Source organism: Phyllostomus discolor, chromosome 10 (genome assembly GCF_004126475.2).
Source record: "Phyllostomus discolor isolate MPI-MPIP mPhyDis1 chromosome 10, mPhyDis1.pri.v3, whole genome shotgun sequence".
In the NCBI taxonomy this organism is placed as follows: Eukaryota; Metazoa; Chordata; class Mammalia; order Chiroptera; family Phyllostomidae; genus Phyllostomus; species Phyllostomus discolor.
Window position 1 is genome coordinate 51,316,768 of NC_040912.2, and position 26,458 is coordinate 51,343,225.

The 26,458-nt window shown below is 40.0% G+C and overlaps 1 protein-coding gene, 1 long non-coding RNA gene and 1 pseudogene across 6 annotated transcripts in view; 2 read left to right on the plus strand and 1 right to left on the minus strand.

The window, feature by feature from the left end:
- STARD3NL (STARD3 N-terminal like) overlaps nt 1-26,458 on the plus strand; it is a 178,483-nt gene that overhangs the window by 37,465 nt on the left and 114,560 nt on the right. For all 5 annotated transcript variants that reach the window (XM_028526101.2, XM_036010807.1, XM_036010804.1 and 2 more), the window contains 4 exons: nt 391-468; nt 2,495-2,548; nt 2,660-2,777; nt 5,166-5,261. In XM_028526101.2, coding sequence (XP_028381902.1) covers nt 391-468; nt 2,495-2,548; nt 2,660-2,777; nt 5,166-5,261 — 346 coding nt within the window. The remainder of the gene's footprint in view (nt 1-390; nt 469-2,494; nt 2,549-2,659; nt 2,778-5,165; nt 5,262-26,458) is intronic.
- On the minus strand, nt 1,578-2,093 carry LOC118497124. The gene is made up of 2 exons (XR_004899670.1): nt 1,866-2,093; nt 1,578-1,765 (listed from the first exon to the last, which is right to left on the minus strand). It is a non-coding gene; the product is annotated as an uncharacterized LOC118497124 (long non-coding RNA).
- LOC114507893 lies at nt 13,015-14,950 on the plus strand (annotated as a pseudogene).

Here is a 26,458-nt window from a genome sequence, read left to right on the forward strand (position 1 = left end):
CAATACCCCAGAGCTTTACTGTGGGCTTGACTAAAAACCTGATACCTTTCAAAATTGAGCATTTGTACCTGAAATGTATAAGTCAACTTTTAGAACATGTTTACACTTAAAAGTGTATCAAAAATATAGATGGATGCTAACAGAAAGGAAAAACAAACATTTAATTTATGTATTTTTGTTGAGGATGAAAAGTTGACTTGAACACTTATTTGGGTGGCATTACATAAATTCTGGAGCAGAGCTCTCACAGGCTGATCTGCAGACCAACGTTAGTCTGTGGCAATCCTCAGGCAATCAGAATGATGAAGCACTTTGGTGGGTTCCTCATAAATCTAAATTACTTGCCTTTTGTATATATTTTTAAAAACTTGTCTTTTTTTTTTAATATAGCTTTTGGCAGTTTTTCGATTCAAAGTGTTAATACTTGCCTATGCTGTATGCAGACTGCGCCATTGGTGGGCAATAGCGGTGAGTATACCGGATGAATGGTTCGTCGTCTTCAGTGCTGGTGGCTGGGCCCTGCTCACAACAGGGCTGATTCCAGGCCAAATTCTACTAGTTTTTCCTGAGTCCCTTTCCTCCACACTTCAACAGGTTTAACCCTCCAGGGCTTCTTTCCAATGGTAGTGACTGACTAGGTTTGTTCGTGTGGGTACTGAGCCAAAAGAGAAATCTAGAGTCCCAACAGGATTTTGGCCAAGCATCAACCTACCCTCTACTTCATTTTACAGTGAGAGGTAAGATCAGTACTTCTGTCACAAAGATACTTAGAAAATTTCCTGTTGGTTGAAACTGCTTGGTGATTTTTTCATTACTTGCTCTCTGCTTATTTTGATAATTGCCACAAAGATACTTAGAAAATTTCCTGTTGGTTGAAACTGCTTGGTGATTTTTTCATTACTTGCTCTCTGCTTATTTTGATAATTGCCTTCCTCCCTGTTTTATTCCTTTCCCTCCAGTTTTAAAAGGAAAAGCTCTCATGCTCTTTATTATTGTTGCCTTTAGGCTTCTTTAATGCAGTGGCCTTTTTTACTCATTTGTTTCATTGCATCTGGCATAGATCTTTGACCATGCCATTCACCCTTAATAAATGTTTATTGATGTAAAGAATTATAAGCAATTCTTCATGAATCATTTTTGCCATTTCCTTAGATATCTGAACACTCACCTTTCTCAGAGCTCTAATAAGGCAGATATATATGATGAGAATGTTGCTTAGGAGTAACCCATGGTCCTGCTTTTGGAATGTGAGACCAAGATCTGTGTGTGGGCTGGCACAGGCTTGTCCAGCACTCCTAAGATAGAGTGTACCAGTGGCCACCTCTGCCTGGGCCATCTCTTCTGAGCATCCACAGAATCGTTAGACTATCAGTTGAGCCCCAAACTCCCATTTCATGGATGCGAGCTGACAGTTTTAGCCAGTCTTGACTCCCTGTCTTAAATATGTTTTTACCAATACCATATAGCTGTGATGGTTGTCCCTTCCCAATTTGCTATGATAGTACCTATCTGAATCTCTTTCACATGCAAAATGCACTAGTATTTGCCAGTCTATCTGCTTCAGTGCCCCCCCCCCGCCCCTTAGGAAAGTGGTTGACCCTCTGTGAGAGTTTTAAGAAAGTTATCTTCAATATCTAATTGTAAATGATCAAAGAACAGGTCAGATTTAGCACATTCATTTTATTGTTTCTGATATTTAGTTTTAAAAAACATTTGTAGAAAGGGTCCAGGCAGCTGGAAGAAGTCAGCCGGTATCTAAAGAGCACTGTAATGCTCTTTAGCCTGTAATGTTATTTTTCTTTTTAAAAACATTTGTAGAAAGGGTCCAGGCAGCTGGAAGAAGTCAGCTGGTATCTAAAGAGCACTGTAATGCTCTTTAGCCTCTAATGTTAATTAGTATCAGAATGTAAAATGCTTCCTCCCCCAGGTGGCTTGCTGTGGCTGGTGTGTGTCCTCATGTGCTAGCTGGTTGTGTTTTTGCTAACAAATACTGACTCTGTGACTTTGTTAATGCTTACTGAGCATGACACTTGATATCCCCTGCCCTCCATTCTGTCAGTCAAGGCCACTGTTCAGCATTCATTTTGGTTGGGTTTCACATTTCTACAAATCTTAGTTAGAAGATAGAATGACAGGCGCAGATCCTGTGGGATAATCCCAACCCCCAGGGGGAGCCTTACCTCTGTGTTTTACTATTCCTCCTTCTTTGTGATAGTGTCTTTGGATAAAACTTAGTTTCTCAACACACCAGCTTGCTAAAATGTGGGAGAAAGGAAGCCACGAGAGCCAAGTTGGGATGGTGTACCACCTAGAAGCCCACTCTGCCCCAGCCTGGGTTTAGGGAATAGAGGTAAAGTACTGTGGGAAGGAGCCAGCCTGGGCTTAGCTTTCTCAGGCATTATGTGCTTCTGGCTCAGGTGGGTCTTGTGTGAAGAAGGTGCCTCTGCAGTGTGCAATGTCTAATCTGAGTGGTGCTGAATTATATGTCTTTCAGTTGACGACAGCAGTGACCAGTGCCTTTTTACTAGCAAAAGTGATCCTCTCAAAGGTACGTCCTAAGACTTTTTCTGAATAACATCACCTATAATGACAAGACCTCTTTTTCCACTGTAAGCTCATAATAACGGTTTCCCTCTGCTGGTCACATCTGTTCTTCCAGCTTTTCTCTCAAGGAGCTTTTGGTTATGTGCTGCCCATTATTTCATTCATCCTTGCCTGGATCGAGACATGGTTCCTGGATTTCAAAGTGTTACCTCAAGAAGCAGAAGAAGAAAACAGTAAGTTTGTCTCAAAATTATCCTTCTGAGACTGGCTAGATACTTAGCTGGATTTGCATGGAGCTGCAGGTGGGTGGAGTTAGGTGGATTATGATGTCTCCTTTGTTAGTGGGTATAGCAGAAATCACAAGAAGGGTTGGATGAAAGGATAGTGACAGAATGTGACTCCTTTCTCCAGCTGTCAGACCTGGCTTCCTTAGAAGAAGTGTGAACACTGGTGAGAAACTCATTCAAACAACAAAAATAGCCAATACCTCTTTCTCCTCAGACAGGTCAATTTTTTTTCTCCCTGTTACTGTTACCCTCAGGTCACTAGTCACTTTGTGTATCTAAACAGAACTATTGTCTAGGGACAGAGAAATGTAAGACTGGTCCAGGGGAGCTGAGTCAGCAGTTCTAAAAGTCAGTGATTCCCCAGAGTTTCACATGGCTATTCACACAGCTAGTGGCTTTGAATGGGCTACAGTTAGAACGATTGAGTGCCTAGATGTAACTGTTGGGTTAATGATGAAGATGGAGTTTGGGAAGAGGAAATAGTAAGCCTTGAAGTGCTCAACCACCTCAGGCGTTCACTGTCCTCCTCTGAGTAGTTGAGTGAGAGTCAGCATTGCAGAATCATGAGTCCTGCCAAAGCTGTTGTAATCTCCCTGTGTGGCTTTGAGTGTCCCTGAATGGAGTAGGAAGGCTGAATAATTCATTGAGCTTTATGATTGATTATTGGGCTGGAATTCTTTTCCCAGTAATGGCCTTAGCGGGAGCCTGCATACCCCACTCACCCTCTTGGAGGTGACATGAAGCAAGCTCAGCACAAAGACGTAGACAGATTTAAGGCATGCTGTCTTTTATGCTCTGTCAGTCATCTGGCTCTATTTGCTCTGCCTAATAGGAAAAAAAGTCTTGTGTCTTATGTAAAGTTAAACATGATTATAACCTCAAGGCACAGCAGAAGGACAAGTAACCTTACAAATGACTTTCTTTTGGAAAATCTCATTTACAAAAAAGAAATTTCTAAGAAAAGAATTATTCAAGAGTAGGTTTTAAACCATGTTAATCGGACCAAGCCGTTTCTGTCTCGTGCCATTGTAACCAGAAGACACCGGCATTTGGGCTGCCTGTCACTACCAAATCCAATAAGCAATGACAGTGATTGAATCTTTTATAGGTGCTTTATTCAGACAGCCAGTGATCCGAGAAGATGGAGGGTTCATACCCTAACAAACCATCTTGCCTTCTCTTTCCTGGCCAGATCTTTTATAAGGGGGGTGGGGGAGGACAAATGGGCTTTGAAATTCCAAGGGGAGGGGTAGTTGCCTGGTATGGAAGCCTCCATGCAGTATCTCCAGCCAGTACCCCAGAAGGTCAGCCGTTTTTTTTTTTTCTCAGGCACCAGATGGGCCTTATCTGTAGTTTCTGAAACAAAAAGCTTAACGTACACATTACTTGCTAGATTTATGGCTATTTACCTTAAGCTAACATTTTCCAAGTTTTGAGTCCCCTATCACCTTCTTTTCCTTAATGAAAACATTGTGGGGGAGGGACCTATAAAGTTAATGGGAGTCATTTTTTAATTATATACAAAGATCAAATTGTACTTTATTGTAAACAAAACAACTGTTAATGTGACTGAGGCCTGAATGTTTATATGATTAAACCAAATTCAAAATAACTAATAAAGCAGAACACATAATTTATGAAAAAATTTACAGTAGCATTTATTTTCATTATCTGTAGCACATTTTACATACATACCTGATTCCTGCTATTTGGCCTGGCGCATTGTCTGACTTTTTCTTATTCTTAACTCAGGTTTGGTCAAAAGAACTCATTATTGATGGCCCCTCTCATCAGGTGTTAGTGTTCTTGAGCTATCAACATCATGGTTCCTTTTCTTCTGTCTTTTTTTTTAATACCTTTCTTTTCTAAGGACCTTTTTAATGGATACATACTTCACCATCTTAATTACTCTTTTTATATTTATAAAAGTCTGTTCCTTTCTTATGTTTCACATCTGGCTTTTCTCCAACCAGATATAGACTATAGGCCATTTGTACAAGTTGACCAAGTTTTGAATTTTGCTTTGTGTTTTGATATTGATATTATTTCTGTAGGGAGGATATATTCTCACGTGAAGATGCTGTAGATACTGGAAGAATCGAATGAGTAATGAGGCAGTTTTTAAAAACTAGTTGCAATCTGTCCCTACAGCACAGAGTCATAGTTTATTAATAAAACTTACTTTTTGGTTAAAAGATTTTTAAAGTACCTTTTTTTGGTAAGAGTTTTTAAAAATATGTAATATTAACATTATTTTATTGTGGTTACCCTTGCATAGAAGCTACCAGAACAAATATCTCATACCTCTCAGCATCTGAATGTCTTCTCTTTCAGGACTCCTGATAGTTCAGGATGCTTCGGAGAGGGCAGCACTTATACCTGGTGGTCTTTCTGATGGTCAGTTTTATTCTCCTCCTGAATCTGAAGCAGGTAAAAAAAATTTAATTATCATTTGTGTTTTTGTGCATTACTCAAAAAAAATGCATGCCCTCTCTCTCTGTCCTTCTACTTCTCAAAACACTTAGCAAACATTTAACATACCAGGTTGGGATATGAGAATAACTGAGAAATGGCCTTGATATGTGGTCAGTGGTGACAGAGATATAAAAATAAATGTAATAGAGTACCAGAGACACTGAGTCTTGTGATCTGCATCTCAGAAGGCAAGTGGATAAAGACAAGGGACTTGATGTTCTCTTACCTGTCACCCCATAAACTGACCCTCCCTCAGGTTCTCCCATGTCTTAGAATTTCCCAAGTCAGAAACCAGAGCCTCCCTGGGAATTCCACTCATTTCTTGGCTCACATCCCATCATTAACCAAACCATTTTGACCCTTTTTATTTCTGCCTCTTTCATTACATTCAAATTGTGCCACTTAATTTTGTCCTGAACGTCAATACAACCTTTTTTGCCTGTTTCTTCAACAGCCTCTCTGCCTTAGTTGCTTTCTCACAACCAGCCGCCAGAATGCAGTGTTAAAAATAACAACTGCATTATTCTAAGTCACAGGTGGGAAACACAAGGCCTGCGGGCAGAATCTGGCTGGCACCTTGTTTCTACCCAGCGGCAGTACTGAGAGCTCTCACTTTACTGTTAAGGAGTAGTTACATTTATACAGTCCTAAAATGACATTCAGCCCTTTGAAGGCAACCTTGAGGCTGATGTGGCCCCTGGTGAGAATGAGTTTACTCCTGTAAGTATTCCTCATCGCCACCCTGATGTAAGGTCCCATTATCCCTATTTCAAAGATGAGTATATTGAGGCAAGAGAGGTGAAGCAATTTGTCCCACCTCACACAAAGAATAAGAGGTGGAGCTAGGATTTGAACCCTGACTCTAGTGCTAGAGTCCCCACTCATAGCAAATAAATACACAGCTTTTTAATATTAATAAAAAATAAAAATTGATCACATAATTGCCTTGCCCAAAAGCCTTCAGTGACATCAAGGATTAAAAAGGTCATGGATCCTTAGCCTGGCAGAACACACTTGTATGACCACGCTTACCCATTGTTCCAACCTCTCCGTTTGTCACTTCCCTTGTGTTCTGTTCTTAGTTTTTTTGAAAATACTGTGTGGCAAACCCTCTCAAGCCATTGTGCATCTTGCCTTTTTCTGTCCTTAGCACTGCATCTCTGAAATTCTAATCTCCACTCTTGATTTCAGAAGGATTCTCCTCATCCCCCACCCACCCCCTGGCTCCTGGCGGTGGTGGGCAATGCATCCTCTCCCTTTGCCTGATCTTTGGAACCTGTCCCACAACCCTGTCAGTCATCCTGGGTTGTATGCACTGTCTTCAGCAGTGGCTTGGCCTGTTTCTGTCACTGGGATATGAACTTCAGTTTGAGGCTGCATTATTTTATTCCCAGCATTAGGCTTAGTCAATATTTTAAACACATGCACACATATGCACAGTGTAGTGAAACACACTCCAGACAAAAGACACCTGTGGAGATCAAAGGCACAGCAATGAGACAGCATATTAGGGGAACTTGATATTATTTGATACTCTGGACTATTTGTGTTGGATCTAAAAGCAGTATAAAATACAGAAGCATAGAGTCAGATGATATAAATATATGGATTGGCAGAAAAGCTATTTCTCAGTTGGCAGAAGAATAAGTATTAAACTTTTCATTACCTTATTATAAGGATTATTTCATTGAGACTTTTGCCAGTCATAGAACTCATTCCTTTAAAAAAAAGTAGGTCTTTTGCACTATTGTTCATGCTTTTGTATTGCTTTTATTTTTCTAATACTAATAAAATTTCTCAGTAATAATGTATTTTCCTAATTAGGAATTAGGAAAATTCTTTTCTGAATTACTAATTAAGATAATAGTACGAGGAATACTTCTCAAACATTGTTCAACAAATAATCTATTGGTTACCTGCTGGTGACTTTTACTACCACCTAGTGGGAGTTGGAAATATTACCGTTTCATTGGCTCATGATACTGAACAAGAACAACAGTTCCATAGTGTTCCCCTGGGGAGCCTCTAAGACAAAATACAGATTAGTAGTGGCCAGAGGAGTGTTTAGAATGGCTTTATTTATTGTATTATATTGTATATCATATTATGTTCTATTATTTTATTGTCTGAACACTCAATTTAGAAAGAATTAAAATGAAAAATTATTGTAATCAGTGTGCCTAGAAAAGAAGATATTCTACTCTCAAGTTTTCTTATGAGCACAGTAGCTATGTATTAATCAGTTTTTCAGAAGCAGAAGTTGCAAGCTTCTTTTGTCCTGATACAGCTCTGATTGGGTCTTACCTAGTGGTAAGAGGGCACCTGGGCCTGCTTGCCTTTTCTTATCTTGCTTTTTCTAGCACCTAGTACAGTGCCTGGCACCCAATAAATTTATAAATGTTGAAGGAACAAATGAAAATAAGAGAGAAAGGTACTGCAGGCATTAAGAATTGTAATGTTAGCATTTTTCCTTATAAAGAAATGACTTGAATTTTAGTATCACAAAGATTTGGAAAATTAGCATATTTTAGTAGATATACATTTAAAGGATATAAAGGTGGTTTGTTTGCAGGTTTTCCCCTGGTCTAGCCATTTCCTGTGTGCCTGTATATTAAATGAAAAGACTGGTGAAGCACAGCCCTGTCTCAGGTGATAGGGTTGAAATTGTTACGTGTACTTAGACAGCTTAACTAAAGTAGTTGTGATGCTGGGGACAAGGTAATCCATTATCTCCTAAATCACTGAAACACTGACTTAAAATGAAGAGTACCTCAATTGCATAATACAGGATGGGGCTAAAGTAGGTTCACAGTTCTTTGTATGGGAAATAATACAAAAATTAATAAATAATAATACAAGAATGAACTGTTTCTTGAACTTACAACTGTAAACCTACTTTTGTCCCACCCTGTATAATCTGTGCTGAAAAAATTTAGATGAAGGACTTGAACAGACACTTCTCCAAGGAGGACATACAGAAAATCCAAAGACACATGAAACGATGCTCAATATCGCTAGCCATCAGAGAGATGCAGATTAAAACCACAATGAGATACCACTTCACACCAGTCAGAATGGCCATCATAAACAAAGCAACAAACAACAAGTGTTGGAGAGGATGTGGAGAAAGGGGGTCCCTAGTGCACTGTTGGTGGGACTGCAGACTGGTACAACCACTATGGAAAGCAGTATGGAACTTCCTCAGAAAACTAAAAATGGATCTGCCTTTTGACCCTGTAATTCCATTGCTGGGACTCTATCCTAAGAACACTAAAACACCAATACAAAAGAACCTTTGCACCCCGATGTTCATAACAGCACAATTTACAATAGCTAGGTGCTGGAAGCAACCTAGATGCCCATCAGTAAATGAATGGATCAAAAAACTATGGTACATTTACACAATGGAATTCTATGCAGCAGAAAGAAAGAAGGAGCTCATACCCTTTGCAACAGCATGGATGGAGCTGGAAAGCATTATGCTAAGCGAAACAAGCCAGGCAGTGAAAGACAAATACCACATGATATCACCTTTAACAGGAATCTAAACAACAAAACAAAACAAAAAAAAACTAGCAAAATATAACCAAAGACACTGAAATAGGGGATAGTCTGACAGTGACCAGAGGGGAGAGAAGAGGGAATTTCAGGGGGGAATGGGTAGGGTTTACAGGAACAAATTTGGAGGATGCATGGACAAAAACTAGGGGTGGGGGGTAATGGGGGGGAAGGGGGGAGGGTTGGGTGGGTGAGCTGGAATGGGAGTAGGGGGGAGAAAACTGTACTTGAACAATGATTAAAATAAAAAAAATAAATAAATAAATAAAAAGATTATTATTAATACATACTCATTTATTGCCATTTTTCCCTTTGTACCTGCGTTCCTCTCCCTCTCTATTTCCTCTTTTTCTTAATGCAGTCCCTTTAGCATCTCTTGCAGTGCTGGGTTGGTGAAGGTGTATTCTTTTAGTCTTCTTTTTGTCTGGGAAGCTCTTTATTTCACCTTCCATTTTAAATGAGAGCCTTACTGGTTAGAGTAGTGTTGGATATAGGTCCTTGCTTTTCATTACTTGGAATATTTCTTGCCATTGCCTTCTGGCTTGTGTTGTTTCTATTGAGATATCAGCTGCTAGCCTTATTGGAGCTTCCTAGTGTGTTACTAGGTGTTTTTCCCTTGCTGCCTTTAAAATTCTGTTTGTCCTTAAATTTTTCCATTTTGATTGTAATGTGTCTGGGTTGGGCCTCTTTGGGTTAATCTCGATTGGGGTCCTCTGTGCTTCTTGGACTTGTATATGTTTTTCCCTCACTAAGTAAGGGAAGTTTCCTGTCATTTTTTTTTCCAGACAGGTTTTCCATTTGTTGGTCCTTTTCTTCTCCTTTTGGTGTGCCCATGACATGGATATTATTATATTTCATGTTGTCTCAAAGCTCCTTTAGACTATCCTCATTTTTTTAGTCTTTTTTCATTTTGTTGCTCTGAATATGTGTTTTTTATCACCTTGTCGTCCAACTAGCTTATTTGATCCTCTGCTTCATGTAGCTTGCTCTTAATTCTTTCTAGTGTGTTCTTTATTTCAGATATTGAATTTTTCATTTTCATCTGGCTCTTGTTCAAGGTTTCTATGTTCTTTTTCATGCTGATGTAGGTCCCACTAAGTTCCTCGTGGTTCTCACTAAGTTCCTTGAGTATCCTTATAACCATTACTTTGAACTCTATATCTGATAAGTTGCTTACCTCAATTTCACTTAGCTTTTTTTCTGGATATTACAGCTTTTCTTTTATTTTGGGGTTGTTTCTATGTCTCCCCATTTTTGTTGTCTCTTTGTGTTTGTTTCTATGTATTAGATTGATTTGCTTTGACTCTGTGTCTTGTGGAATGGCCTTGTATGTTAGGAGTCCTGTGGGACCTAATGCTGCAGACTGCTTGATCTCCTGATTTGTATGCTCTAGGAATGCGCTCTAGGAATGTGCTCTAGGAATGGGTTATGTAGACTCTCCTGTTGTAGTTGGGTCCTGATTGTTACTGGCCCCTTCATTGTTAGGAGCTCCTCTCCATCTGGCTGGCTGTGTGTTTTATGCTGTTGTGTAGGTGCTAACAGAACAAAGCAAAACAACACAAAACGAGCAAACCCTCCTACCTACCACAGCAATATAAACAAGAGAGCAAAGAATAATGAAAGCAAAGAGAGAAATGGAATAGTAGGGAAAGGAGAAAATGAAAAAGAATATGAGAAGACCAAAGAAAAAAAAGTGATTATGAGGGGAGAAAGGAGAAGAGAGCTACTACTCATAATGAAAGAGAAAAATAGGGAAAAGGATCACAGTAAAGGTAACAAAAGAAGAGAACAGTGGAGTACTCTAAGAGAAGAGTAGAATAGGAGATATGAAAGAAAAATTAGAGCACAAAAATAAAAGAAGAAAATAGATAAAAAGTATAAGTAAAATGGCTATGAAAAAGAAAAAAATAGTTAAGATAATGAAAAAAGAACCAAGTAGATTTGTCTCAGCACAGATTAGATTTTCTCTTCTGGTTTCTCCCTTTGGACATTGCTCTGATCTCTGAGTCTGGTATAAGCCAGTGGCTGGGCTTTCCACTTCTGGCCCTCAGCCACCTTTTTGAGACAGGTGATCCACAGTTTATGGCTGATGCTTCTGGGCTTGACTGCTCCCAGGTTGGGCCAAGCTGCTCTGCAAAGCTGGCTTTTATCAGCACTGGGTCCAGGAGTATGTCGGAAATTGTCCCAAGTCTCCACTAAATCAGCCTCTGCTGTTGTCTGCTGGCCTGTTGTCAATTGTAGCCTAATTGCAGACCGGCCTATTTCTGGGAGGGCTTCTGATGGAAACAAGGGACTGTGATTCCTAGATCTCCCATGGCAGGTGCCTTTCAGACTTCAGGGAAGATAGAGGGTTTGTTCCCGCTCCCCTGAGCCACTAGTCTAAGTCTGTCCACGATCATTTACCTGAACTTGGCAGGGCGGGGCACCTATCAGGATTACTATGTTCAGATTTTAGACCTGCCGGATGCCAGAAGGGTGTTTCTGTGGGTCTCCCATGAGTGGGGACCACCAGTCTGTTTCCCAGGATAGTATATATGTATGGCTTTGCCCTACCACTAGTTTCTGACGATCGCTAAGTCTGTTTATGTTGCTATCTCCTCAGTAAGGGCTAAGATTCAGGATGGGAGAGAAGGCAAGTGGAAACAGGAAAAAGAAAAGAACACTAAGCAAAACTGACATCAGAGCAAAAAAAAAAGGAAAGAAAGAAAGAAAAAGATGTGCTGAGTGGAGTGAACAGGTTTATAGAGGTTGTGGCAAGGAAATTTCCAGAGGGTGAGGGGAGCAGTATTTCACAGGTTAAGGTGATTGATATTCTCATGGGAGGATCTAGTTCTTCTCAAGGAAGATGATTATTGTGGAGCCCAGGTATATCAAGTATACCAAGTATACCAAAAATCCCACAGTGGCTCTCCCAAGACTCTCCCCAGTGCCTCCTACTCCAGACTTTCCTTAGGTGACTCCAGACTGCACCACTCTCCCATCACTGGGGTCCAAGGTGGGTAACCACATAAAAATCTGTGCTTTGACCCTTTAAGGGAGAGAAAAAAAGGTGGGTTTGTCTCCAGCAGATTTTGTCTCTCCCCAAGGCAGAGAACCTGTTTATTGGTGGGAGCTTCCCCCATCTGGCCAAGGGGCTCAGCCCCTACCATAAGCTCCTCTGCTTTGGGAGGGCTTCTAGGTATGGATTAAACCCCTAGATGGGGCACATACAGGAGGTTACCTATCCAGGCTTTTCTCGCATATCCATGCCTTTTCCCCTCTCTCCCAAATTAATAGATTATATTCTGTATGCATCATCTTCTTTCAGGTCTCATATTATCCTGATGGGGGCACGAAGGAAGAGCAAAGTCCAGCAGCTGTATTATAACATGACTCTGTGGCTGGCGGTGCTCGTACCACTTCCCTCCAGTGAGTCAACTTCAGGCTCCCACTGCTGAACTGGGCTCCCACCACTGAGTTATCACAGCTGCACCACTGCGCTCCCTGGTGGTCTCTGCTGCCAGCTTCCTCAGTCATACTCTGCCCCATTCACGGTTTCCATGGTGCCCTGGATAGGGAAGGTGATCCTCCCCAGTAAGTTCCACAATCTCTGGACCCTCGCTTCTGGCTACATTGGGATATACTTGGGGTGGAGGGTACTGAGACAAGTCAGTACTGAGGATACTGAATGGCTAGGTGCAGGCTCTCCGGAGGCTACTTCCTGGGTAGGATATTTTAAATTCCTCGTGATGTCTTCTACCCCAAATCTACACCTCCAGAGGCACTGGGCTGGGCAATGGCAGTGGCAGCTGATCCAACAGGAGAGCCTGGGCCACTTTCACATGTGCCCACATGCTCACCCATGTACATGCTCACTTATACATGCTGTGACTCGGGTGGATATTTGAGTTGATTGCTCTTTGGTTTGGTGTGGGGCTAGAAGCAAGTAGACAGAGCTTCCAGCTACCCTCCAGCCATTTTGGACACCCCCTGACTTTTTAAATGTATTGCTGGATCCAGTTTGCTAATATTTTGTTGAAGATTTTAGCATCTCATCTTATCAGGGATATTGGCGTATGATTTTCTCTCCTTTGTGTGTCTTTATCTGTTTTAGAATTAGGATAATGCTGGTCTTACAAAAAAAGAACTTGAAGGTTGTCCTTCTTCTTGAATTTTCTGGAATAGTTTGGGGAGGATAAGTATTGGTTCTTCTTTGAATGTTGGTGTCAGGTTTTACTCAGCCTATCTGGTTGCTGAGAAGGTGACCGTGATCACCAAGCATAACGATGACGAGCAGTACGCGTGGGAGTCCTCTGCAGGAGGCTCATTCACAGTTTGGACCAATGCAGGGGAGCCCATGGGATGTAGAACAAAGGTCATCCTGCACCTGAAAGAGGACCAGAACGAGCACTTGGAGGAGCAAAGGATAAAGGAGATCGTGAAGAAATACTCTCGATTTATTGGCTACCCCATTACTCTTTTTGTGGAGAAAGAATGTAATAAAGAAGTCAGTGATGATGAAGCAAAAAGAAGAAAAGGAAGAGAAGGAGGAGGAGAAAGAAAAAGTAGAGGAGGAGTCTGACAACAAGTCTGAAATCAAAGACGTCAGCTCCAATGGGGAAGAGGAAGAGAAGAAGGATGGCAACAAGAAGAAGAAGATCAAGGAGAAGTACATCGATTGAGAAGAGCTGAACAAAACTAGCCATTTTGGACCAGAAACCCTGACAACATCACTAATGAAGAATACAGGGAATTCTATAAGAGCCTGACTAATGACTGGGGGGGCCACTTGGCTGGGAAGCATTTTTCAGTTGAGGGGCAGTTGGAATTCAGAGCCCTTCTCTTTGTGCCAAGATGTGCTCCCTTTGACCTGTTTGAAAACAGAAAGAAAAAGAACAACATCATGTATGTCTGCAGAGTTTTCATCGTGGATAACTGTGAGGAGCTGTTCCCTGAATACTTGAACTTCATTAGAGGTGTGGTGGACTCTGAGGATCTCCCTTTAAATATTTCCTGGGAGATGTTGCAACAAAGCAAAATTTTGAAAGTTACCAGAAAGAATTTGGTCAAAAAATACCTAGAAGTCTTCACCAAACTGGCAGAAGACAAGGGGAACTACAAGAAGTTCTACAAGCATTTCTCCAAGAACACCAAGCTTGGAATACATGAAGACTCTCAAAACTGGAAGAAGCTCTCAGAAGTGTTAAGATACTACACATCTGCTTCTGGCAATGAGATGGTCTCCCTTAAGGACTGCTACACGAGAATGAAGGAGAACCAGAAACACATTTACTATATCATAGGTGAAACCAAGGACCAGGTGGCCAACTCGGCCTTCGTGGACCGTCTGTGGAAGTATGGCCTGGAGGTGATCTTCATGATCGAGCCCATCAATGAGGACTGCATGCAGCAGCTGGAGTTCCAGGGGAAGACTCTGGTGTACATCACCAAAGAGGGCTTGGAGTTACCAGAGGATGAGGAGAAGAAAAAGAAACAGGAAGAATAGAAAAATAAGTTCAAAAACCTCTGCAAAATCAGGAAGGACATCTTGGAGAAAAAAGTAGAAAAGGTGGTGGTGTCAGACTGGTGACATCCCTGTGCTGCATCGTCACAAGCACACATGGCTGGATGGCAAACATGGAAAGGATCATGAAGGCTCAGATCCTGAGAGACAACTCGATGATGGGCTACATGGTGGCAGAGAAGCACCTGGAGTTAAACCTGGACCATTCCATCATTGTAACCTTGAGGCAAAAGGCTGAGGCTGACAAGAACAAGTCTGTGAAGGACCTGGTCATCCTGCTGTACAAGACCATGCTGCTGTCCTTTGGCTTCAGCCTGGAGGACCCCCAGTGCACACCAACAGGATCTACAGGATGATCAAGCTTAGCCTTGGCATTGACAAGGACAACCCTATGGTGGACAAGAGCAGCGCAGCTGTGATGGAGTAGATGCCACCCCTGGAAGGAGACGATGACATGTTGCACATGGAGGAAGTGGACTAGGCCCATCAGGAGGAGGGCCTACCCTGTCCATGTATTCTGTTCTTTACCTTCATTCACTTGGATGATATATTTTCAAGGACTGTTTTATTTTTGTTAACATTTAAAAAAAAATCCGTATGGCATGACAGTAACTAATTAAAGAAAGTTAAGGTTTCTTTCCACTTCCGAGTGTTTGATGCTGTTACACTTCAGAAAAAAGTGTATGACTTTCAGTTCCACATTGTGCTTATTTTAACAGGATGAGATTCTGTTCTCTATACGGTATATGTGGTCTGACATTTGTCAGCCTAGTTTTGGCTATTGACCTGTTGAAGTAAACAGCTTCTGTCCCCTAGGACCAACTTTGCAAAGTGTCCATCCCCTGTAGTTGCCAACTGCATGTACAGCATCTAGACATTAGTGTGCCTCGTCAGCTGCACCTGTTTGGTGGGAGTGACTCTCCACAGGGCTTGTTCCCAAAGACAAGTACTGTTTAGCAGATCTGTAAGGTGACCGGGCATGTTATAAAGCCATCTGGAAGTAGCTCAAAATTTTGTGAATGGAAGTGTGAGTAGCTCAACTCACATTCTGCTTTAAAAGGTTGCGACAAATACACACGAATTAAAAAGGAAAAAAAAATAAGTAACTGTGCCTAAAGGTATGCTCTGGACAAGGTCCAGAGTCTTCACTTGCATGAATGTGGCACAAACAGGAGTTGAGTAGTGACTGGGGTGCAAATTCCCATACAGCTATCTGGTTCGGGACTTTTGTTTGCTGCAAGCTTTTTGATTACAGCTTCAATTTCTTTAGTTGTATTTGGTCTGTTCAGGTCTTTTGCTTCTGCCTGACTGAGTTCCGGATGATTGCTTGTGTGTTTCCAGAAATTTATCCATTTCTCCCAGGTTGTCCAGTTTGGTGGCATATAGTTGTTCACAGTGTTTTCTTACAATCCTTTGTATTTCAGTGCTATCAGTTGTTACTTCTCCTTTTTCTTTTTGATTTTATTTATTGGCCCTTTCTCTTTTTTTTCTTGATGAGTCTGGATAAAGTTTTGTTAATCTTATTTATCTTTTCAAAGAACCAGCTCTTGGTTTCATTGATCTTTTCTGTTTTTTTTTTTTTTTAGTCTTTATGTTTTTTATTTCTTTTCTGATATTTATGATTTCCTTCCTTCTACTTACCCCGGGCTTTGCTTGCTTGTTCTTTTTTAGTTCTTTTAGCTGAAGAATTAGATTGTTTATTTGATATTTTTCTTGCTTCTTGAAGTAGGTCTATACTGCTATGAACTTTCCTCTCAAGAGTACTTTCTCTGTGTCCCATATATTTTGTGTTGTTTTATGTTCACTTTCATTTGTTTCCTTGTAACTTTTGATTTCTTCCTTAATCTCATTGTTAACCCATTCATTATTTAATAACATGTTATTTATTCTCCCTGTGTTTCAATATTTTTTATCTTGTATTTGATTTCTAGTTTTATATCATTGTGGTCAGATAACTTGCTTGATATGATTTCAGTCTTTTTAAATTTATTAAGGCTTATTTTGTGTTGTAACATGTGGTCGATCTTTGAGAATATTCCATGTACACCTGAGAAGAATGTGTATTCTGCTTCTTTGGGATGAAATGTTCTATAAATATTAATTAGATCCATCTGATCTGGTGTGCCATTTAAGGTCACTGTTGCATTGTTGATTTTCCCTCTCTTTTTTGTTCTGAAAGATCTATTCATTGGTGACAGTGGGGTGTAAAATCCCCTGCTATGACTATATTGTTGTCAATATCTCTCTTATGTCCACCAAGATTTCCTTTACATATTTAGGTGCTACTATGTTGGGTGCATACTCATAATATGTTTACAAGGATTATATAATAATAATATTATCTTGGTGGATTGATTTCTTTAGTATTACATAGTGACCTTCTTTGGCCTTTGTTTTAAGTCTGTTTTGTTTGATATTAGTATTTTGTTTTAAGTCTGTTTTGTCTGATATTAGTATTTTGACCCAGCTATTTGTTTGTTTGTTTGTTTTATCCCTTCAGTTTCAGTCTGTTTGTATCTTTTGTTCTGAGGTGGTTCTCTTGTAGATAGCACATACACACACATATTATATATGTATGTATGTATATATTTTACATATATATATATATATCATTTTGTTTTCCATTCAACTATGCTATATCTTTTGATTGGAGTATTTAATCCATTTACATTTAAAGTTATTATTGATAGATAATTACTTATTGCCATCTTATTCTTTATACCTCTGTTCCTCTATCTCTAATTCTTCTTACAGCAGACCCTTTAAATATTTCTTGCAATACTGGTTTAGTGATCATGAATTTCTTCAGGTTTATTTTTGGTCTGGGACCATCTTTATCTCAACTTCAATATTTTAATGATAGCCTTTCTGGATACAGTAGTCATGGTTGTAAGTTCTTGCATTTCATGACTTTTAGAATTTCATGCCAATCTTCTCTGGCTTGAAGTGTTTCTGTTAAGCTATCAGCTGACAGCCTTATGGGAACTCTCGTCAGTAACTGACCATCTTTCTTTTGCTGCTTTTAGGACTCTCTCTTTGTCTTTAACCTTTGCTCTTTTAATTATGATGCATCTTGGTGTGGGCCTTTTGGGGTTCATCTTGCTTGGGACTAACTCACTGTGCTTCCTGAACCTCTTTGACTTTTTTCTTCACTAGGTTAGGGAAGTTTTCAGCCATTATTTCTTCAAATAGGTTTTCTGTCCCATACTAACTCTTTTCTTCTGGTATATCTATGATGGGGAAGTTGTTACGCATGAATTTGTCCCAGAGGCCCCTTAATCTTTCCTCGGTTTTTTGAATCCTTTCTTTTTTATACTTCGGGTGCTTACTGTTACTTTGTTCTCTAAGTTGCTGATTTGATCCTCTGCTTCATCCAACCTGTTGTTGATTCCTTCTACTGTATTCTTCTTTCTGTTTGGTTCTTTGTTTAGTTCTCACTGAGATCATCTGTTCTTCCCCTATGATTCTTAAACATCTTTATAACCATTGTTTAAAAAAAAAAAAACAAACAAACCTTGCCCTGGCTGGTGTGTCTGAGTGGATTGAGTGCTAGCCTGTGAACCAAAGGGTCTCTGGTTTGATTCCCAGGGAGGGCACATGCCTGGTTATGGGCCAGATTCCCAGTAGGGGCCGTGCAAGAGGCAACCACACATTGATGTTTCTCTCCCTCTCTTTCTGCTTCCCTTCCCCTCTCTCTAAAAATAAATAAATAAAATATTTTTAAAAAACTGCATCTGGTATTTGGATTGCTTCCATTTCATTTAACTCTTTTTCTGGGTCTTTTCTCTTGTTCTTTTATATGGAGTATATTTCTTTGTGTCCCTGTTTTTGTTTTTTTGCTTTTTGTGTTTGTCTCTTTATATCAGGTAGATCTTCTGTGACTTCAAGCTTGTTATGAGGGCCTTCTCATGTAGGTGCTTTATGGATTTCAGTGGAGCAGTCTTCCAGATCACCTGGGCTAGGTGTTCCAGGAATGATTTTTTTGTGGGTTATGTGCTCTCTCCTGTAGTAGTTGAGTCTTGAATGCTGTTGGCCTATTCATGGAGAGATTTAACCCTGAGGATGGCTTTCTGTAAGGATATACCTTATTCACTATGTAGGAGTCAATCTTCAGGGGTTGTCCCTGAGCCATAGTAGTTCTCGGCAGTGCCTAGTATCTGCCAGATCTCTTTGGCTGTGCCATTAGTGTGGCTAGTTAGATTGAGTGCTGGTGTTGTTGAAGCCCACAACTGGTTGTGTTGGTTTTGGCTCCTCCTTGGGCCAGGGTTCCAGTGAAGTTCAATGTCAGATGTGTGTAGCTGGGCTTTAGCCACCCATCTGGAGGTACCATGCTATTTACTGTTTGTGGCTGCATCTGCTGGGCCTGGGTGTCTGTGGGAGGGACCAGGCTGTGCACCAAGATTGGCTTCCAGAAGCTCTGTCTCTGCCATGGACAGATCAGTAAACATCCAAGGCTCCCAGAGTTTAACATCTACCTGTTGGCTACTCCACCCTCTCCTCCCTCTGAGATTGCCTGGACTTCCTCCAAAATCCTACGAGCAAAGGCTGTGGAGTGACCCAAGTCGGCCATGCCCCACTTACTCTTCTACAGGACTTAAGCTAGAGTAGAGTATGGTGACTAGGTTGGGAGGACAGGGCTAGTGGGCCCCCAACTTGGGGGAATTGTGATCAGGTACTCAATCAAGAGAATATGGCCCCTACTCCAGAGCCAAACTACTCAGTCTCTGCTGGAGTCTTCAACTCTAGCTCCCCCAGGAGGAGTGTACCACAGGCTCAGGTTGTGTGCAGCCAGCTGTGCACATTGCCGGAGCAAGCTGCATAGGGCCACTGGGACTTAGGAAAACAAATCAAGAAAGTCTTCTGTTGGGGATGGCACTGGCTGACACTCATCATTCCCCTTAGCTTTGTTGCTATGCTTGCTCAAGCCCCAGACTGGAGCCTCTGAGGAGGATACACTCTGAATGTCTAGGCTCTAAAGTGAGGTGCCTTCTACCCACAGCATGGGGTTAGGGGGACTTGGAGGAGCAGATCAAGGCAGCTGTTTGCTGGTGGTGGCACCAGATCTCAAGAGGCAGGTGAGCTGCATGCTTCCCACTAGCTCTGCAGCCATGCTGCCTGAAACCCTGACAGGAGGCTCTGAGTCCAGCAGGAAATGTCCAGCAGGATTTGGGAATGGATATTAAGGCAGCCCTCCATTGGGATTGATGAAGGCCTGTGGGAGGGGATCAGCTGTATACTTCCACTTAGGTCTGTAGCCATGCTTCCAGAGACCCCAACAAAGGAATCTTCTGTTGGGGGTGACACCTGCTTAACCCATGGGAGGTGGGAAATATTGGCCCCTGTTCCAAAGCTGCACAGTCCAATGACCATCTGGGTCTGCCTATAGTTTCTTCAGAAAAAGAGCTCACCTCAGGTCCCCTTGTTGAGTATAGCCAATAGTCATTTCTGCTTGATCTGAACTTAGCAAGGTGGTGTCCTCAGTATTTGGAGGGCATTGTTAATGCACTCCCCCAGCTGGTGGTGTAGTAATAAGAGTTCCCAACCCCGGAAGATTGTGCTTAGGGCAGTGTGGGATGTTGCTTCAGGACCAGGACCTCAGTTGCCAACCCTCCAGATTTCTCTCCAGAGCCAAATCACCCAGATTTTTTCCTTATGGTTTACATATGCCCTGAATTGCTTTCCTTCTACCACAGCCTGGATGAGTGCCCAAGAGTGAGCTCCTGTGCATTGGCCCTTTAGGAGAGCACCTGAGATTCTAATAGACTCCCTCCTCTTCCAGTGGACAGTTCTTGCTGATTTTTACTGCTAGCTGCTATGCAAGCTCCTCTTCCTGGCCCTAGTGCTCTGGTTTGAAGGTCTTGGCATGGGGTTGAGATTTCATGCTCCTCGGGGGTGACTTTTGCTTTGAGATATCTCTCTGTCTTCTCACACCCAGTACCTGCATGCAGGCACCAGCCCTCCCCACATCTCACCCCTTCTTAACAGTCTCTGTGTAGCTTCCTCTATAAATCCTTGGATGTAATACTCCTATTCAACTGTCCTTCAGTTGGTCATTCAGGTTGATTGTACTATAATTCAGCTTTAAATCTGGTTTATTGCCAGGAGGAAGTGTATGTAGCCTCTACTTACTCTGCAGCCATCTTTGATCTCCAACATTCATTTCTTTAAAATTTACATACCATAAAATTCATACATTTTACATGTGCAATTGCATGATATTTAGCAAATTACTGTTTTTTGACCAATGTTACAGTACAATTTTAGAGCACTTTTATCATCCAAAAAAGTTCCTTTACACCTGAACAGACACTCCTCCAAGGAGGACATACAGATGGTTCAGAGACATGAAAGGATGTTCAGCATCACTAGCCATCAGAGAGATGCAAATTGAAATCACAATGAGATACCACTTCACACTACTCAGAATGGCCATCATAAATAAATCCACAAACCACAAGTGCTGGCGAGGTTGTAGAGAAAAGGGAACCCTACTATGCTGTTGGTGAGAATGCAGACTTGTGCAGCCACTGTAGCAAACAGGGTGGGATTTCCTCAAGAAACCGAAAATGGAACTGCATTTTGACCCAGCAATTCCACTGCTGGGATTATACCCTAAGAATCCTGAAACACCAATTGATGAAAAGAACCTATGTACCCCAATGTTCATAGCAGCACAATTTACAATAGCCAAGTGCTGGAAGCAACCTAGGTGCCCATCAGTAAAATGAGTGGATCAAAAAACTATGGTATATTTATACAATGGAATACTATGCAGCAGAAAGAAAGAAGGAGCTCCTACCCTTCACGACAGCATGGATGGAACTGGAGAGCATTATGCTAAGTGAAATAAGCCAGGTGGTTAAAGACAAATACCATATTACCTCATCTTTAAGTGGACCTAATCAACAAAACAAACAAGTGAGCAAAATAGAACCAAAGACTTGGAAATAAAGAACAAACTAACAATAATCAGAGGGGAGGGGAGAGGAGGGTAACGGAGGAAAGAAGGGGAAGGATCATCAAGGCACATGTATGTAGGACCCATGGACAAAGCCACCCCAGGGGGAAGAACTGACGTGGGAGGTGGTGGTGGGTGGGCAGGGGAGAGTAATAGGGGGAAAATGGAGACAACTGTAATTGAACAACAATAGAAAAAAGAAAGAAACTACCTCTGTAAGATCTTGAGAAGTGTAAAATAAGTTTTTAATTATGGTATTGTATGATGTAATAAAAAAAACTTCCTTTAATTGCAGTTAATCCCCACTCCTACATCTAGTCGTAGGTCAACAATGATCTTTCTATCTTGAAAATGTTCCCTTTTTGATCAAGTAATATAAATGTAATCACACAATATGTAATTTTTGCATCAGGCTTCTTTTATCATGTTTTTGAGGGTCATCATGTAGCATTTGTCAGTAGCTTGTTCCTTTGTATGTCTGAATACTATTCCATTATGTGGATATACAGTTTTTGTTTTCACAAGTTGTTGGACATTTGAACTGTTTCCAATTTTTGGCTATTATGAGTTATCCTACTGGGAACATTTCGTGTACATGTCTTTGTGGGGACATAGATTTTATTTTCTTTAGATAGATTCCTAGGAGAGGATTTGCTGAGTCATGTGGTAGGTTTCTGTTTAACTTTTTAAGTAATTGTAAACTGTTCTGCAAAATTATTAAACCATTTTACATTCCCTCCAGCACTGTGTAAGAGTTTGTTTTCCATATACTCACAGATACATGGTATTGGCTCTGCCCTTTTGAGTAGAGCCACACTAGCAGTGTCAGGTGGTATCTCCTTGTGATTTTAATTTGCCCATAATGACTAATGACATTGAGAACCTTTCATGAGCTTACTGGTTATTCATATATCTTCTTTGGACAAATGTCTATTTTAAGTTACCATTTTTGTTTAGTTATGTTGTTTGTCTTATTGAGTTGAAAGAGTTCTTTGTGCATTTTAGATAAAGGTCCTTTATCACATACATGGTTTGCAGATATTTTCTTCCACCTGTAGGCTTTTCATTTTTCGAGTCTTTTGAAGCATAACTTTTTAATATTGATGTTCAGCTTATCAAGATTTATCCTTTTATGGATAATGTGTTTCAGGTCATATCTAAGAACTCTGCCTAACCACTATGTCATGACGATTTTCTCTGACATTTGCTTCTAGATTTTGTAGTTTAACTCTTTCAATTAAGTTCATGGACCATTTTTAACTAATTTTTGTGTGTAGAGGTAAGGAACTAAGTTCATCTCTTGCCTTTGGATATCCAGATGTCCCAGCACCATTTGTTGAAAAGAGCAACCTTTCCCCATTGAGTTGATTCAGCACGTCTGTCAAAAGCCAGTTGACCTTACATATAAGGCTTTATTTCTGGACTCATTTCTCTCCCACTGACCTGTATCCTCTCTTTGCACTAGTACCACACCAGCATCATCACTGTAATTTTATTTTCACGTAAGCTTTGAAATCAGGTACTGTGGGGCCTTATTTGAAAAGCCTGCACTACTGTCCCCAGAAACTTCACTGGTGTAATAAACCCATTTATATGCTCTTCAGTATGTAGCAACATGCACATCCAAGTCAGATTTTAGGGTAGTCTCCCCAACACACTCTTCTTATGGGGTGACCATAACAGTCTTTCAACTTTATTCTTTTTTTTAATGTTACATTTTAAAAAATATTTTATTCATTTATTTTTAGAGAGAGGAGAAAGGAGGGAGAGAAACATCAATGTGTGGTTGCCTGTCACACACCCCCAACTGGGGACCCGGCCCACAACCCAGGCATGTGCCCTTCCTGGGAATTGAACCAGTGATCCTTTGCTTTGCAGGCCGGCACTCAATCCACTGAGCAACATCATCCAGGGCCCGACTTTATTCTTTTCCAAATTATTTATACTATTCTGTGTGTTTTGTGTTAATGGATAAATCTTAAGATGTTTGTTAATTTTTGCCCATATGGTGTGCTGCATTGTATTTTAGATGAATGTGGGAAAGATTGCCATCATGAAAATACTGAATTGTCTAATCCATGAACATGATCGCTCTATTTTTATTTAGGTATTTTTTCAATTTTTCTTTCCATTGTTTTGTAGTTTTCCACATATACATTTTGTTTTTTTTGTTAATTCCTAAGAACTTTATTCTTCTTGGTTTTATTTTGAATATAAATGTTTTCTTTCATTTTCTAATTGTTCATTGCTAATGTATGGAAATACAATTGGTATTTTGTGTATTGAACTTGTATCTTGTGCACTTGGTAAACCTGCTTATCAGGTCTAGTTTTGGTTTGTGTGCATATGGATTCCATGGAAATTTCTACATACAGGATCAGGTCATCTGTACTTAAAGACTATTCTACCTTTTGTTTTCCAAACTGCTGGAAAGCTTTAATTTTGTTTTTCTCCTGTTGCACTTTCTAGAACCTCCAATAAAATGTTGAATTGAAGTGGCAAGAGCAGACATCTTTGTCTTGTTCCTGGTCTTTAGGATAAAATATTCAATCTTTCAGCATTGAGTATGGGACAGCTGTGGGTTTTCACATATGCCCTTTATGAGGCTGAGGAAGTTCTGTTTTATTCCTAGTGTGTTGAAAGTATAATGAATGATCATTAGATTTTACAAATGCTTTTTATGCATCTGTTGAGGTAATCAGGTGATTTTTGTTCTGTATTAAATTAATATGGTATATTACATTAAATTTTTTATGTTCAATAAACTTTACATCTGAGATAAATCCCACTTGGTCATATTATATAATCTATTATGCATTTTTGTGCTTTTGAGTTGCTAACACTTTTGGAGGATATTTACCTACCTAATCATCTATAGTTTTCTTATTATATCTTTGGCTTTGATAGCAGAGTAATACTGGCCTCATAGAATGCTTTGGGAAGTGTTCCCAACTCCTCTGTTTTATGAATGAATCCTTCCTGTGAAGGATCAACATTATTCCTTCCTTAAATGTTTGATAAGTTCTCCAGTGAAACCATTGTTGAGGTCAGGAATTTTCTTTGTGGGAAGATTTTCAATTACTAATTAAATTTCTTGTTTTATATATAGGTATATTTAGTTTATTTATTTGTGAGTCCATTTTGGTAATTGTGTCATTCTAAGAATTCATCAACTTTGTGTAAAATACCTGGTTTGTTGACATAAATTATTTGCAATATTCTCTTTAATCCTTTTTCGTTTCCATAGGATTGGTGGTAATGTTTTTTCTTGATTTTGGTAGTTTGTGATTTCATTTGTTCTTGGCAATTCTAGCTTGAGGTTTGTCAAATTAATTTATATTTTCAAAGAACTGAATTGTTTTCCTGGATTTTTCTGTCTTGTATTTTACTTTTTCATTTTAATTATTTCCATTCCCATTTTTTATTATTTCAGTTATCCTTCTTGGGCTGAGTTTAGCTTGCCCTTCTTTTTCATCATTGATTTTAAATCTTTCTTTTCTCATAGAGGCATTTAAAGCCATAGATTTCCCCTAAGGGATTGCGTTAGCAATATCTTACAAATTTTGATGCATTGCATTTCATGCATTGCGTGGTTTTCAGCTGGTTGGCTGTAAAATATATTGTAACAACTACACGTGGATCTCTTTGTATATATCCTAATCAGTATTTGTTTAGCTTATTAAATGTATAGAGAACATTTCTCAACAAATTTGAGGAGTTCAGGGCATAATTTCTTCAAATATTTTCCTGATACTTTTCCTCCTATCAGGGAGTTCCAGTACATGTATGTTGGTATGCTTGATGTTATCTCATAGCTGTCTGATCTCTGTTCAGTTTTTCTTCAGTTTTTTTGTTTTGTTTTGTTATTTAGATTGGGCGACTTCTATTGCTCTATCATCAAGTTCACAGATTCTGTCTATTGTCAACTTGAGTATTCTCTCAGCCTCTCTCTAGTGAATATTTCACTTTAGTTACTATACACTTCTACTCCAGATTTCATTTTTTATCTGATCATTTTGTAATTCTGTCTCCTTGATTTATAATCTCTATTTATTGATTTATGGTTGTGAGGATTTGTACTTTCTTTTAATTCTTTAACCATGGTTTTCTATAGTTATTTGAATATGTGTATGTATAAATTCCCATTTCTATGTAGAAATATATCATATTTGCAATAGCTGCTTTGATGTCATGCTAAATAAAAAGTCTGCACATACTTGGAGATAGTTTGTATTGAGTTGTGGTTTTTAAATTTTTTTCTTCTGAGAAAAGTCACATTTATTATTTGCTTGTCTTGTAATTTTTTTGAAAAGTATGTTGTTGAAAATATATTGTGTCAACTGTAGATTCTAATTTCTACCCCAAAGGTTATAATTGTTAATATCTGTTTGCTTAGAAAATTGCCTGGGCTAAATTTGTGAAATTAAGTTCCCTGTCGTGTATGGCCTCTGATGTGTCTTAGTTTTTAATTTTCTTTTTAATGCTTTTATTTTTAAGCATAGCTTTATGGGTTCATGCCTTTGTTTGTCTACATAGCTTAGCCATAGACAGTGATTGGACAGAGATTGTGATCAAGCATCTTAATTAAGTCTTCCATCTTCTGCCAAACAGATATGGGTAGCACATTAAAATTTCAGGCTATTTTAAGTCTTTCCCAGCTGGTACTTTCTTCTGTGTGTTCTCATGGCCCTTCTGTACATGCTCACAGCCTCAGACTTGGCCAGGAGTGTTTGGCTCCCTGGGGCTCTTTTAAGTCCACTCGGCTCACACACAACTTCAGCCAAGCATATACTCCTTGCAGCCATGACCTCAACCTCAAACCAGGAGACACTCTGGCCCTTCCTGCTCACACACAGCTGATTTTGTCAGTTCACCATTGCATCAATCCCCACCCCAAATTATGTGAGGTCCCTTCAACTGTGTAATTTTGCTGCCAGTTCTCACTTTCTGCCCTACCCCGGAAGACCCTTCATGCCCACCAAACAAGGTATTGGGAGGAACTGGAGCATCTCCAGGTAGTAATACCACTTTTGATCCCAGAATTTTGCTGCTTTCTCAGCATCCACACTTCTCAGGTTCTTGTACAACTTTGGTCACTTTCTGAGTGCTGAAGTAGTTAGCCTTGTTCATCTA